Source organism: Pollicipes pollicipes, unplaced genomic scaffold (genome assembly GCF_011947565.3).
Source record: "Pollicipes pollicipes isolate AB1234 unplaced genomic scaffold, Ppol_2.1 Scaffold_1163;HRSCAF=1353_pilon_pilon_pilon, whole genome shotgun sequence".
NCBI lineage: Eukaryota > Metazoa > Arthropoda > Thecostraca > Pollicipedomorpha > Pollicipedidae > Pollicipes > Pollicipes pollicipes.
In genome coordinates this window covers 90,946-105,521 of record NW_023595886.1, presented here as the reverse complement: position 1 = coordinate 105,521, position 14,576 = coordinate 90,946, and the positions used below count along the sequence as shown (strand labels likewise).

At 54.4% G+C, this 14,576-nt stretch overlaps 1 protein-coding gene across 1 annotated transcript; it reads right to left on the bottom strand.

Moving 5' to 3' along the window:
* Positions 1-412: 412 nt before the first annotated feature.
* LOC119090753 (homeotic protein antennapedia-like) lies at positions 413-5,301 on the bottom strand. Its single transcript, XM_037213584.1, has 3 exons — positions 5,194-5,301; positions 4,518-4,791; positions 413-750 (listed from the first exon to the last, which is right to left on the bottom strand). The coding sequence occupies exons 1-3, from the start codon at positions 5,299-5,301 to the stop codon at positions 491-493; spliced, it is 642 nt and encodes a 213-aa protein (XP_037069479.1). The 3' UTR covers positions 413-490.
* Between the last annotated feature and the right edge of the window lie 9,275 nt (positions 5,302-14,576).

Here is a 14,576-nt window from a genome sequence, read left to right as displayed (position 1 = left end):
CCGGCGTCATAGACGTCATGTCCAGTATCGGTGTGAGTTGGGCGAGCGTGCTGGACAGCCTCACCAGCGGTCCAGACGGATGTAAGGCCGCACGGCGTCGGGCCCAGCCTGACGTCTGTCTCTGACGTCTCTGGTCGTCTGACGTCACCAGCCGTCGGTGGGGAGATGACGTCACACGATGGGTGACTGCAGGCGGCACAGTATTGCCTGACCCCCCGGCGCTGGACACCACAGCTGACGATCTCATAACAACACGAACGAGCACCGACGAACCGATGACGTCACCTGATGACGCGATGACGGGCCCCGAGGTGCCAGTAACCTGGTGATCGGGACCGAATGTTTCCACAGCATCATCCGCGGCTCCGATGAACGGCCGGCCGAATATCACTGGGCCAGCAGCAAGCACCACCAGCCCGCGCCAGCATGCCTTGTCCTACACAGTAGCCAAATAATATTTCACCACCGCAATCGCAGAAATGCTGATAATTTACGCCCCACCCGGAGATTTTTCCGCATCTGCCACCTCCACCGACGCCGCCTTGTCGTCCGTGGTGTCGAGCGTCCTATGCTCCTTTTTCCACTTCATGCGCCGATTCTGGAACCAGATCTTTATTTGGCGCTCCGTCAAGCACAGCTGGTGGGAGATCTCGATTCGACGCCGGCGGGTCAGGTAGCGGTTGAAGTGGAACTCCTTCTCCAGCTCCAGCGTCTGGTACCGGGTGTACGTCTGCCGACCACGCTTCCTGTCTGGAAAGAAAAACAACGTTGCGAACCGTCACTGTCGGTGCACTGTGGTGCGAAATATGGGCAATAGCGCGCATAGTGTTGTCGTAAAAAGGTACGCAGGGTAGGAACAAGACGATACGAGGATTCGAGACGAAGCAAGGAAATAACATGTTACATTATCCAGACAGAGGCCCACTGAAGTACGACTAGGATCGCTTGGTCTTCGAAGAGCCACAGAATCCCCTGAGGGCCCTGGAGCATACGAAACGATCCACGAATAGCTGGGGGCTTACCAAGCCTGCAAAAACAATAAAACGTCGCTTGTTGGGTGGGAGGGAAAGGGGGCGTTTCACACATCTATTTAACTTGAAATTGTTATAATGGGTATAAAGTGGAAAGAAGTTCTTCCCATTATATTGATGGCAGGGAGATACCGCATATGTCGTCTTGTCGGCGTGTTTGATGGGCCGTTCAAATCTTTACAGCCTCATTCGCATCGCGAAATTGCAGATGGTGAGCAGCAAAAGTAGCGAAGGGTGTATCACCTACGTCGCCAGCTAAACCTACGAGAGTTGAACCTATTGACGCTTGATCAACTGGACACGACTACACCCTCCCCTTAAACCGTCGCGACTTAGCCGAACGCTGTCATTTAGACTGGTTTCAGGACACACACGCTGAAGCGGTGCAGTCGTAAATCAAGCCTGGCACCACAGCGACCTTTGTGGCGCGCTAAACACGTCGTTCAGCCGTGTTTAGCGTCCGGACAGCCGCGCACGTCTTGGTGGCGACGCCGGCGACAATACTGGCGCTGGCGGAGCTACCATGGCGAACGTCGGCCAACGGCAAAGGCACAGAGGCCGGACAGAGCGTAGTAATGAAGAATGCTTGGCTTCAAAGTTCCATCCCTCCCGCACCTTTCCAGTGCATGTATGATATGCAGGTCATAGCCCAGGAAGCAGTGACCTGACGAGTTGTCTGGCGATGGCGTCTGACCAGTGTTGAGCGTGGCGTCTGACCAGCGTTGAGCGTGACACAGTGTATAAATCATATGGAGTAACCAGTAGCTCCGCCTGGCTATGACGTCTGACCAGCGTTGAGCGTGACACAGTGTATAAATCATATGGAGTAACCAGTAGCTCCGCCTGGCTATGACGTCTGACCAGCGTTGAGCGTGACACAGTGTATAAATCATATGGAGTAACCAGTAGCTCCGCCTGGCTATGACGTCTGACCAGCGTTGAGCGTGACACAGTGTATAAATCATATGGAGTAACCAGTAGCTCCGCCTGGCTATGACGTCTGACCAGCGTTGAGCGTGACACAGTGTATAAATCATATGGAGTAACCAGTAGCTCCGCCTCGCTATGACGTCTGACCAGCGTTGAGCGTGACACAGTGTATAAATCATATGAGTAACCAGTAGCTCCGCCTCGCTATGACGTCTGACCAGCGTTGAGCGTGACACAGTGTATAAATCATATGGAGTAAACCAGTAGCTCCGCCTGGCTATGACGTCTGACCAGCGTTGAGCGTGACACAGTGTATAAATCATATGGAGTAACCAGTAGCTTCCGCCTCGCTATGACGTCTGACCAGCGTTGAGCGTGACACAGTGTATAAATCATATGGAGTAACCAGTAGCTCCGCCTGGCTATGACGTCTGACCAGCGTTGAGCGTGACACAGTGTATAAATCATATGGAGTAACCAGTAGCTCCGCCTCGCTATGACGTCTGACCAGCGTGAGCGTGACACAGTGTATAAATCATATGGAGTAACCAGTAGCTCCGCCTCGCTATGACGTCTGACCAGCGTTGAGCGTGACACAGTGTATAAATCATATGGAGTAACCAGTAGCTCCGCCTCGCTATGACGGATATCGATTAGCATTATTATTTGTTGGGGGCTTACGAAACATGCCATGCAATTGCGGGGTGCAATATTAACACTGTTTTTTTTTAGTCTGAAATGGTCATTAGCCTATTGAAAACCGACGGCGTGCCTGTGGTGCCGTTAGTATCGTAATGAGCGCCCAGGCGCGCTCGGAGTCTCGTGTCGAAGGCTTGTTGCTTATAAGCATGGCTAGCTTCCGCTGCAAAGAAACATGGCTAGCTTCCGCTGGTAAGAAGCCTGGCTAGCTTTTGCAGCTAAGAAGCATGGGTAGCTTCCGCTGGTAAAAAGCATGGCTGGCTTCCGCTTCTAAGAAACATGACTTGGCAGCGTATTGTTTAGCAGCATTCAGCATTGCAATGTTTTTGAAACAACTTTTTAACAGCCTCTCCACTTTATGACCTCATGCTGGCCCCAAATGCCATCGACATTTCTATTTTGGTTGATCGAGTCTGACGTTTGGCTGGTTCAATCGACGCTTCTGTTGGATCGGCCGGCACTCCAGGACTAGAGTCGGTGGATGCGGCGCAGCTGCGACCAGCGCTCACCGTGGACATACACAGCGCGTGGACCGACACAGCGTAGCCGCGACCAGCGCTCACGGTGGACCGACACGGCGCCTACGACAGGCCCATTTTAGTTTGTTTTATCGCGACCTGATGCCTTAAACCCTCCATAAAAATTAATAATTCAACGGGAAGTTTCTGTGGCCCATTTCAGCATCACGAATAGTTTATAGTGCAAGACCGGTTTCCGGCACTCGTGGCAACACACTCGTAGCCGCGCATAGACACCTCCACACTTCAAACCACGCACACACGGCCAGCGGGTCGACAGAGGGGCGCACCAGCGGGGTGTGTGATGCATTTAATTTTCAAAATCGATATTGTGGAGCAGTTAGACCAGTCGTCCGATCCCGTATCAAAGTAGGAAGCACATAATTGGTGCCAGCACTCAAGCTGTCATGAAATGCGGACTGGGACGTAAAATTTCGAAACGTCAAATGTATACCAGTTAAGTGGTTTGTGCCGAAATGTAATCCTCCGGATAGGAGGCGCAATACCTGAGTGATGGTTGGCGTGTGCTGGCAAGACGAAAAAGAAGGTTATTAGGAAGGAAGGAAGGCTAATTAGAATAGTGGCGCAGCGATGCTCTCCCCTGCCTGCTAGGCTCCCCCGTGGACGAGCGGCGCGATTCTCTACCGTCGAGGGCGTCGGGGCGGACAGGAAGGAGGCGTTATTCTGCTGAGTTGCGCGGGTGATCGAGATCGGTCTCTCTCTTTCTGCATTCAAACGATTTCAGGACACACGCGGCGTGGCCAGTGGCACCCCCGGATCTGGTGAGATCTCACGATCATCACAGAACCGCGTTCACGATACTCCTCAACTGAGTTCGTGACCCCCGCTCCCGCTGGTGCATCAGTTGAGCTCGTGACGCCCGCTCCCGCTGGTGCATCAGTTGAGTTCGTGACCCCCGCTCCCGCTGGTGCATCAGTTGAGCTCGTGACCCCCGCTCCCGCTGGTGCATCAGTTGAGTTCGTGACCCCCGCTCCCGCTGGTGCATCAGTTGAGCTCGTGACGCCCGCTCCCGCTGGTGCATCAGTTGAGCTCGTGACGCCCGCTCCCGCTGGTGCATCAGTTGAGCTCGTGACCCCCGCTCCCGCTGGTGCATCAGTTGAGCTCGTGACGCCCGCTCCCGCTGGTGCATCAGTTGAGCTCGTGACGCCCGCTCCCGCTGGTGCATCAGTTGAGCTCGTGACCCCCGCTCCCGCTGGTGCATCAGTTGAGCTCGTGACCCCCGCTCCCGCTGGTGCATCAGTTGAGCTCGTGACGCCCGCTCCCGCTGGTGCATCAGTTGAGCTCGTGACGCCCGCTCCCGCTGGCGCATAGCACTCACCGAACTGCGCCTTCATCCAAGGGAAGAGGCTGCCTGGCTGCTGGATGGCTGGGCACGGACCGCGGCCGAACACGTCCTGCGCGAGGTAGCCGTCACTGCCGAGCCGGCCGGCTGGGGGCGGACCGCGGTCGGGCGCGGCTGCCCCTGGGCAGTGGCGCGCGACCGGTGGGCGCTCGCCCTCCGTCGCCAGATACTGCGGACAGCCGGGGTCCGACTGCAGGCCGGCCGGCGCGGCGCGGTACATGGCCGCGTACGCCTCGGCCGCGCCCGCCGGCTGCGGGCACCACGGCCTGCCGCCGCGGCCCGGCGCTGAGCTGCCGCACGAGCTGTTCGGCGCGTATTGGCGGGGGTCTGTGGCGGCGGCGCGCCCGTGGCACGGGGCGTGCTGCTGCGGCTGGCGGCTGGGACTGCTGCTGCCGCTAGGGGACTGGGCCTGCAGCCGCTGCTGATGCTGGAGCAGCTGCTGTTGGTGCAACTGCTGCTGCTGCCGCTGCTGCTGCTGGTGGTGGGGGTTGTGGTGGTGGTGGTGCTGTTGCTGTTGCTGTTGCTGTTGCTGTTGCTGCTGTTGCTGCTGCTGCTGCTGCTGCTGCTGCTGTTGATGTGGATGCTGGTGGTGACGAAGCTGCTGGACCGGTAGAGGCGGTTCCATGGTTTGAAAGAAGCCGCGTGACGCGGCCGGGGGGCACTCGGGTGGGATGGCCACGAAGTCAAAGCCCCGCCCCGGACACGGGTGGGTCGCGTCCGGCAGCGGGTAGTCTGTTTCGCGGTACGGGTCGTTCGGCATTCTAGGCGTTGCACTGCGCCGGCGATATCGCGCTACACACAACACTACTGATCACTTCGGCACGGAACGCCGCGCATCGCAGCCTCCCGTCCGTGATGGCGCTCCGCCTGCGGACAGGGAGAACGGACGCTGTCAGTGCCGCCACATCCGGAGAAAACGTCTTATACAAAATCAGCGCGCCACTTGTCTTCTCAGCGGCAGGCGGCTGAGTAGTTCATTTGCTAGGACGGGTTGCCAAGATGAATAGCTGCGCAGGATATTCTGGAGAAAACTGGCCTATGACTAAGAGAGCGTTGAACGTGAAACATAGCCGACATCTGGCATTTTGCTATACCAACATATGAGAGAAAACACTTGACGGGCGTGCAGAATAGAACGCGGTTCGTTGGCCGACCACAGTCTGGACACAGAACATATGGCTTGGCTGTAAGCCACGCTTTGAATTGATGGCCCCTCTTGAGCTCGGTACAGCCGGATTTGCTACCTGCTGAGTAGTGACCCGTACATCATCGGCTAACGATGCGCAGATGACAGTTTCGAATCTCGTGGTCACCGATCACCGGTGACGCGATCAGCCAGCACTTTCGGGATATTCTGAACAAAGTTCATGGATGGACGCACCTGACCAGCGTTACAAGTGAAAACAAAAATATAGTGAAAAGCGGACACAAGACCAGATTGGGCAGCTGAGATAGTTTATGTGCTAACACGTGGTGTATCGTTCTCTAGCTGCGCTCTCAACCACAGAATAAATGGCCAGTTCGCGCCTCGAACCCAGCGGTTACACCCATTAAAGGCTTCAGCAGGGTCAATACTTCCACGGTGCACAGTCGCAAATGGCTTGCACCGCCGATTGCGCAGGTGATTCATGCGCTTCCTAGCGGACGCCATGTATTTCCAGAGCGTGGAACTCCTGTTAATTAGAAACTTCCCGGGACTGGAGGCATAAATCCTTCCCCGCCCTCGGTCCGTCTCGTAAGTCATGCGTCCCCAAAACCCTCTCTGAGGGGCCGAGCGGCCGCGCGCACAGGCCCCATCCCCGCTGGTCAGTTACCCTGTTTACATGGGCAGCTGTGATTCGAATTGAGCCGGGACCCGTCCTCGATCCGAACTATCCGGCCCATGTATACACTCACGCGCCGTTCCGCTGATTCGAATCGTGCGTCGGAGGAAATCCCTTCCCGTGAGAGGATCATCCGTTCAGGAAGGGATTTCGTCCGAATTATCGGCCGTCAGCTGTCTAAACAAAAAAAAAAGAAAAAAGCCTGGCGCACGCAGTTCTGTTCATGGCCATTTCAGCTTCGTTTGGCGTCGCCGCTTTTCCACGGGTTTTTAGCTATTGCTCGAGACGGTCCAAGTCCAAGATGGTAAAGGAAAAGAGAAAGAAGGTGAAGTTGACACCATGCTGCTAAAACTACCCTTATTTTTGAGGGCCTTGAGTGGCTAGCAGCACAGAAATCCTCACGTAATTTAGCCTTGCTAGGCGCGTGATTTATGCAGACAGCAGGCGTCGGCGGTGCTTGGTGTTATCTTTCCGCCTAAAGGTTAGATTAATTTACATCTGGGGCAGGCTCCATGCTTCCAAAAGCCAAATGGAGGTAATATGGTCATTTTATATAGCTTTGACTTGTTCTCACTTTAATTTTTGGATTGCTCAAAATTCTTGCAGAGAATGCCTCCAAGTTTCTTTCATTAAGTTAATACCTAAAGGCCCCAGGAGTGTTTTTGCAGATGTTCCTTAAATTAGGATGCTGGTTGCTTGTCAGTTAAATTTGTGTGAGAAAGGTAGCTTAAAAATTGCTGCATGATATGACGGATGAACAAATATAGATCATTGCAGTCAGCTCGGAATGTGAACTTTTTTAATGGTAGGACCGAAATTGCCCAATGACGGGGTCAGAACAGCAAGAAAGCAAATGTGAACACTGGATGAAAATAGTTGTCATCATTACTCTGCTAAATCCAAGTTTGTGTGTTCCATGTGCAGGAAAACAGTGCATAAACTAACACCTAACGTGATTGCACACGCTGCATGGAGAACACGTCTGTGTTGCATATCATCACCTGTTTTTGTACTGATGATTAAATATGTCACCTTGGTGCTTTTTTGTGATGGGTGTCTGCAGGCCACGAGGTAGGTACTTGAACTGTTCAACAATTCTTGCAGGGAGTACCAATAGTTTCTTGCATTAAGTGAATACATAAATGCCCGAGGATTGATTTTGCAGACATTCCTCCTGTGACTTGAACATTTGGTTGACCACCTATTGGCAGGAGGGATGTGCTGGATATTGGTGACTGGCTCATCAAGGAAATATGAAGCTACATCACACTGGTAGACCAAATGGCAAGGAAGCGGGGGCTGGAACATTTGTTTTTGATGCGATTAGGCTGTTTGTTGCTTGTCGGTTTAGTGTGTGTGAGATAGGTAACTCAATAATTCCTGCATGATGCAAAGGATCAACAAATATAGGCAATAGATCATTGCAGTCAGTGCAGAATGTGAACTATTTTTAATGATGGGGCCAAAATTGCCCAGTGATGGTTCCAAAATGTCAAGAAAGCAAATGTGAGCACTGGATGAAAATAGCTGTCATCAGTACTCTGTCAAATCCAGGTTTGTGCATTTCACGTGGAAGAAAACAGTGCATAAACTAAGTAAACCTAACATAATGCCACATGAGGTGCAGAGAACATCTGTGGTGCACATCATTACCTGTTTTTGTACTGGTGAGTAAATATGTTACCTTGGTGCTTTTTTGTGACATGTATCTTTGCAAACCATGAGGTGGATAATTGAGCTGTTGTTATAATTAATCATTTGTTATTAATTTTGAGCCCAGATTGCATTTGTCATGACAGCTCTGGGGCTGGTTCACATGTTATGATCTTTGGACTGTGCGAACACAGCTGTTTGTGCCACCTAGCCATCAGTCCATATCAGCCAATGCTGTTGACTGCAAGGATATCAAAGCAGTATTTCAACCCTAGTATGTCAAGAAAGCAAATAGCTGCATTCTGACTTGCCAGTCCATGCCAAGTCTAAATGGCAATGCTGCCCTCAGGTACTGATGATGCATTGGATGGGGAAAGACAACATAGTTACACAATTTTTGCCACTAAATATGTAGCATTCATGAGTCATTTCTGTAGCTTAGCTCACTGTTGCAGGCTGCTCATAAATGCATTAGTGTGGGAGTAGGTAATGTGTTTCTTGGGCTGCGCAAAGTAGATGACATGATGCTGGGTGGCATACTGATGAGTGTGGTAAGTTTGTGAGTGTCGTTGGCCAATACAAGAAAATAGTGATTTCCTGCTAGCCAAAGTTTCCCGCTAGTACAAATTTGCATATAACACTGTTTATGTGACAGATTTGGCAGTGCTGACTGCGCAACTCTTGTGTTTCAAGTGCTCTGGCTTGTGCTGTAGCTATAAAGCCTATGAGTCCCGCACAGATCATTTTTCCAACGGAGTCCATCTTCCTCCTCGCCCTCAAAGCTGTCTCGCGCCCACCATGGCTCGTGACATTCGCCATCCATACGCAGAGTACCGGCTTTTTTCTTCTTGTTTTGTTCAGTTCGCCTCAAAAGCGCAGTTTTCGCCCATAATCCGTTCCTTGATTCGAACTAAGCGGGATCGAACTATCGACCGTTAATCCGACGTAAAGCCGGTTTCGCCCATGTAAACGCCCCTCGCCGAGAGGGTTAACGTCGCATGATCCGTTCCGATCTTAATTCGAATTATCCTCGGCTGCCCATGTAAACCGGGTAAGTGAATGGCTCTTTTTACGAGCCGACGGGCGTCGGCCACGTTTGATCGTGGTCCACCTCCGCTGGTTGGGATGGATGTGATCCACCTCCGTTGGCCGGGGGAGATGGGGTCCACCTCCCTTGGCCGGAGCCGGTGTCGTTCATCTCCGCTGGCCGGGGGCGGGCGTGATCCTCCTCCACCGGCCCGGGTGGGTGTGGTCCATGGTCCATCTCCGCTGGCCGGGGGCCGGTGTGGCCTATCTCCGCTGGCTGGGGACCGGTGTGGCCCAAGGCCGCTGGCCGGGAGCCGGTGCGGTCCATCTCCACCGGCCAGGGGCGGGCGTGGTCCTCCATCGGCCTGGGTGAGTGTGGTCCCTGTTCCCTCTCCGCTGGCTGGGAGCCGATGTGGTCCATCTCCGCCGGCCGGGGACCGGTGTTGATCCATCTCCGTTGGCCGGCGGCAGGTGTGGTCCATCTCCGCTGGCTGGGGCCGGTGTAGTCTATCTCCGCTGGCCGGGCAGGTACGTAAAGCTTGCCTTATTGGTATTCCGTGACCAAAAAATGCTGATAGTACAGAACAGTAATAATCATAAAGAGTGATATGGTAAATGATGTTAAGAAATATGAGCCTGAGCCTCTTCAGGCGGTATTAGCCTTGTCTTTTAAGCGTTCTCACGAGGAGGTACAGGACACTAAAGTGGTGCATGCCATCGGTGCGAGCGTAACCTGGCGCTGGAGTGACACTTCAGCAGGGTGCTTGACTCGCCGTCCGGCCCGCACAGCCTTTGCGGACCGTGGCACCCCTGTCCACGCCTCGACTGGTCGCCTCACACCAGCCCTCGTACTCTAACCACCAGTTAGCGTCAGCCGCTCGCGTGAAATACATCCTGTGTATGATACCGCTGTCTCGAATCCAGCATTGCAAACATGAGGCGCCCAATTCCGTTGTCCGCGCCTGCTAGACTGCGACTAATTGTGTTCCGGTCGCGGTGGGCAGACGCATAGATCACCTCGCTGGCGTTAATGACGCCGGCGCGGGCGGCGGCCCGCAGCTGCACACTCGACCTGCTTGCCGGCGCCGGCGGCCCCGCGTGTAAATCAACGCCGCCACCAGCCCAGCCGCCGGCCACGCACCGTCGGCAGGCGGGCGGTCCGACCGCAGACGCCTCTCCAGTTCCAGCTGCCCCCCCCCCCCCCCCCCGCCACGGTCGGCACAGCTGGGTGCTGGCGGCGTGCTCGCGGAGACTGGGCCGATGTCAAACTGCTGTTGATCGCCACGAGCTGATGGGAGATGCGGAGAGTGGTCTTGGGAAACGTTGCCTAGCCACCCGGACGCTGTGAGAGAGTGGCGTACCGGTGTCGCATCGCGCCGGCGGTCTGCACTGGTGAGCAGGTGCCCATTATGCAGCCTCTCGGCGGCTCGTCGGCCGTGCACCGGTGCACCACGCCGCATGTGCGGACGTCAGGCGGCTGCAGATCACAAGGCGTGCTCCCGGCCAAGCCATAAACGGCGTTCAACCGTGGCACATGGCATGCCTGTGTCGGATACGAGACCACTTAAGCTAAGAGACGATGATTGGATCACAGAGCATCCAGTTCAACGCAAAACAGACGTTGGCGAGTGGAGCCGGCTTTCACAGAAGGTGATGACAGGGTGATAACCGTTGTATGCTGGTATCACAACAGGCCAGGGCTTCCTCATTAAGACGTGGTCGCTTGGAGACCGAGGGATTAGTGTGTATAGCGCTTTAAGCGAACTTTGAGCGCGAAAATTAGAGATCGTGTACTCCGGTACGGCGGTGCAGGCGAACAAGGTCAGAACTTGAGAGATACGAGGTCGCATGGGTCCCGTTCCTTGCCTGTGGTGCAAAAGCGAGGCGGCAGTCGCCAGGCGCTCGGCTACGTTTGCCCGATAGCTCAGCTGATTGGAGTGCATGCCCTCCGATTCACCCTTACGTGATGGGGTCGATTTGAATCGCTTTAGGCCCTCGCTACTTGCCTCTGACCGCGATGGCCTGCGACCGGTGGAAGCAGTAGCGCTAACGGGAGAGGGCTGACCAGGCCGTATCGAGCACTGTGGCAGGTTCAGCTTTTCCCACTAAATTATACCGTTGACCAGGAATTCCATGATAGCATGGCGAGGTCGGGGCTTACGCGGTAAGCGCTCCTTTGCCGCGCTGATCTCAGAAGATCATGGGCTCTGATCTCATAAGTTCACGCAATCAAAAGATCCGGGCTAAATTTTGGAAAACATATTCGGTTGGCGACCACGACCATTGGTCAGCCGGCTCATCAGCTGTTTCGACGAATCACGTGCTAAGTCCAGATGTTGCAGCCAATCGCGCGGCCGGACGACACACAGCGCATGCTTCGGCTGCGCGCGCATGGTCATATGTATCCCGTGCTCCGTGTCGATCCCCCGTCGGCGTGAAATCAGCCCCTGAGCGACAGTTGGGCCGTCAACCAAACACCAGTCAAGCGCGCGTCGCTCGGACGGTGCGGTCAGGCCCTGGCCGAGCACTGGTCAGCTACCCATTCCTGCGCTGATCAGCTACCCAGTCCTGGCGGAACACCGATCAGCTGCCCAGTCCTGACGGAACACCGATCAGCTGCCCAGCCCCCGCGGAGCGCTGATCAGCTGCCCAGTCCTGACGGAACACCGATCAGCTACCCAGTCCTGGCGGAACACTGATCACCGATCGTGCAACCTGATCCTGCATGCTGGTCAGTGGTGTCCGACACAACAAACTGGCTGCCGCCAAGAACGCCAGACGAGCTTACGATACAGCAGCGAGGGCTGCGTGCGGCGCCGACCCGCCGTCAGCAAGCTCAGCCTCACCGGTTCAGGAAGGCTTCTGGACTAGACGTGCATCCAAGATATTTCCAGTCCGAATTTGAGAAATCTTTGTCATTATGGCTTGTCAAGATCTGCGCCGATGGGAAACCCACTTCCCACGTGAATGCCTCGCCAAGCAATGACCTATTTAAATAAACATACTTAGGTTGTGCGCACTACCGGCCAGCAGCACACACGCAGCCATGGACGCAGCCACTGCATAGTCTGGGAACATTTACTCATAATTTTCCCGGAAGTAGGTTTTGTCTTTTCCTACCATGCTGGTCGAAAAAAATGCACATTCATCGCTGAATTCGGTCCCCGGTACGACGCGTCGGCGTCATCTTTCCGCACAAAAACCTTTCTCCGAAAGTTGGTCCACCTCCTTTGAGCTTATGACTGGTCCTCCAAATGCCTGATATGTATTATGTCTGTGTACACAGATACGTCCTGCATTTCTTTACAAGGCGCATTCTAAAAATAAGTTCCATTTCATTGCTATGAAAAAATAACGTGACCTGGCACGTAACCTTTTTTCAAGTAACCTTTTAATCCACTTTCCTAAGACACAGGGTTTCAGCACGAAATCGTGATTAATTTGAGGGAAAGAATGCCATTTCGGAGCTTGCTTCACGTGCTTACATACCCGAAATTTTGTGTTCCTTTCGACGCTAGCTTGTAGCGTCCGATCATCAGCTGCATTACACCGGAAAACTAGAAGCATGGGGAGTTACACAAAGATACGCTTCTAGTTTATGGCAGTAACAATTTTTCCGAGTGAAAAGGTGGGTAGGTGGGTGTGTGGTCTGGAGAAGAGTAGCGCGAACGTGAGGGGCTTACCACTCTCTGGGAGACCCGAGGTACAGACCGATCTGTCCACGTCACACAAATGGAGGCTGCCATGATGAAAGATCGTCGTATGACAATCGGGCAGATGCCTCAGAACATCGGAATGACCAGCGGAACAGTTCATCGTATCAGTATGATTGACGACGGAGCAAATGAATGAACGTCTTTTTCCGGAGACTACCACGCACAGCATGGCAAAGACGCGCGTCCAATTCGTTTTTCCCGCGACAACGCCCCTCCTCATCGCGCCGCTGTTTGACTGAAACTCTGGCTGACAACATCGAGCTGCTGAGACAGCCTTCGTCCTCCACTGACCTCACCCCACCCCAAATGACTTCTGGCGGCCCCTCCAAATGCGGCATCATCGTGAGCGCCGCCTCTCATCACGGTCCACACTGGAACCGGCAACATTCCAGCATGGCAAGCATATCCCAATGCAGAGCTTCCGCGAGGCCATTAGATGCTGGGTTCGCCGCTGGCCCCCTGCATTGAAGAGCAGGGAGGACGCGTGGAAAAGCGGGCCAGCGGTGGAGGCACTGGTCTCTGCCAGTCATACAATCATCAGCCACCACTGCCCCCGCCTGCTCTGTGGCTCTGCCCCTCCGCCGATTGTTTGGCGCTCCATGGGCCTCCTGCCTTATTCTACCCAAATGCTGTTTTAGCCGGCTCTGTTCGGAGGTGATGGCCTGCCTAGGTAGCAACGACCACCAACAGGCGCTCATCAATGACTCGGGGCCGTCGAATGCAACATTGATGGTGATCCGTGACGTGGGGTCTACAGACCTTCACATGTGCCACTGGCCTAGCCGGACCGCTCTGGCGCCAATGGTGATCCGTGACGTGGGGTCTACAGACCTTCACATGTGCCACTGGCCTAGCCGGACCGCTCTGGCGCCAATGGTGATCCGTGACGTGGGGTCTACAGACCTTCACATGTGCCACTGGCCTAGCCGGACCGCTCTGGCGCCAATGGTGATCCGTGACATGGGGTCTACAGACCTACACATGTGCCACTGGCCTAGCCGGACCGCTCTGGCGCCAATGGTGTCTTGGCTGCACCTGTAGGCAACCCGCTCTCTGTTATGGATAGTTTTACGGTGCTCTTTCCTGTTGGGACTCAGACAACAAGTGCGCAGGGATTTAATCTATGTCGGTTATTACGTCATTGTTTCAAGCAAAGGTGTATAGACTACCTGCCTCTCTACCTCTGTCTTCGAAATACGTGTGCGCGTCAACATTCCCTGCCAATTATTGCATGCGTGCTTCCACATGTCCACAGCGCAAACAGGCCTGTCAATATTGCATTCCGCGCCAATTACTGCATGCGTGCTTCCACATGTCCACAGCGCAAACAGCCTGTCAATATCGCATTACCTGCTAATTACTGCATGCGTGATTCCACATGTCCACAGCGCAAACAGACCTGTCAATATCGCATTACTATATATTTAGTGCAGAATTGTACTGTGCAACATCACATCGATACACTTATAAATGTCATGTTGTTGTACACTATCAAACGCTGTATTTAGGAGCAATTCTGTATGACCGGTCACCTCGCAAGAAGCAGCTCTTATGACCTGACCAATAAACAACAAACTGAAATAACCATCAGCTGTATCGTATCATCACAAATCCAGCCAGCACCGGAGGTGGGCACCAAACAGCCCCCCCCCCCCCCCTGCCGCCGCGCCGAGCGAATGCGCCCGTAAGCCCCGGGCAGAGCTGCTCCCGGTCATACCCGCCCCGGTCCCACTCACCGCCGGTGCCAGCCGCGCCCCGTGCCCACGCCGTGCTCGTCACCGCGCCGCCCACGTCCGGACACCACTCGCCACTGACAA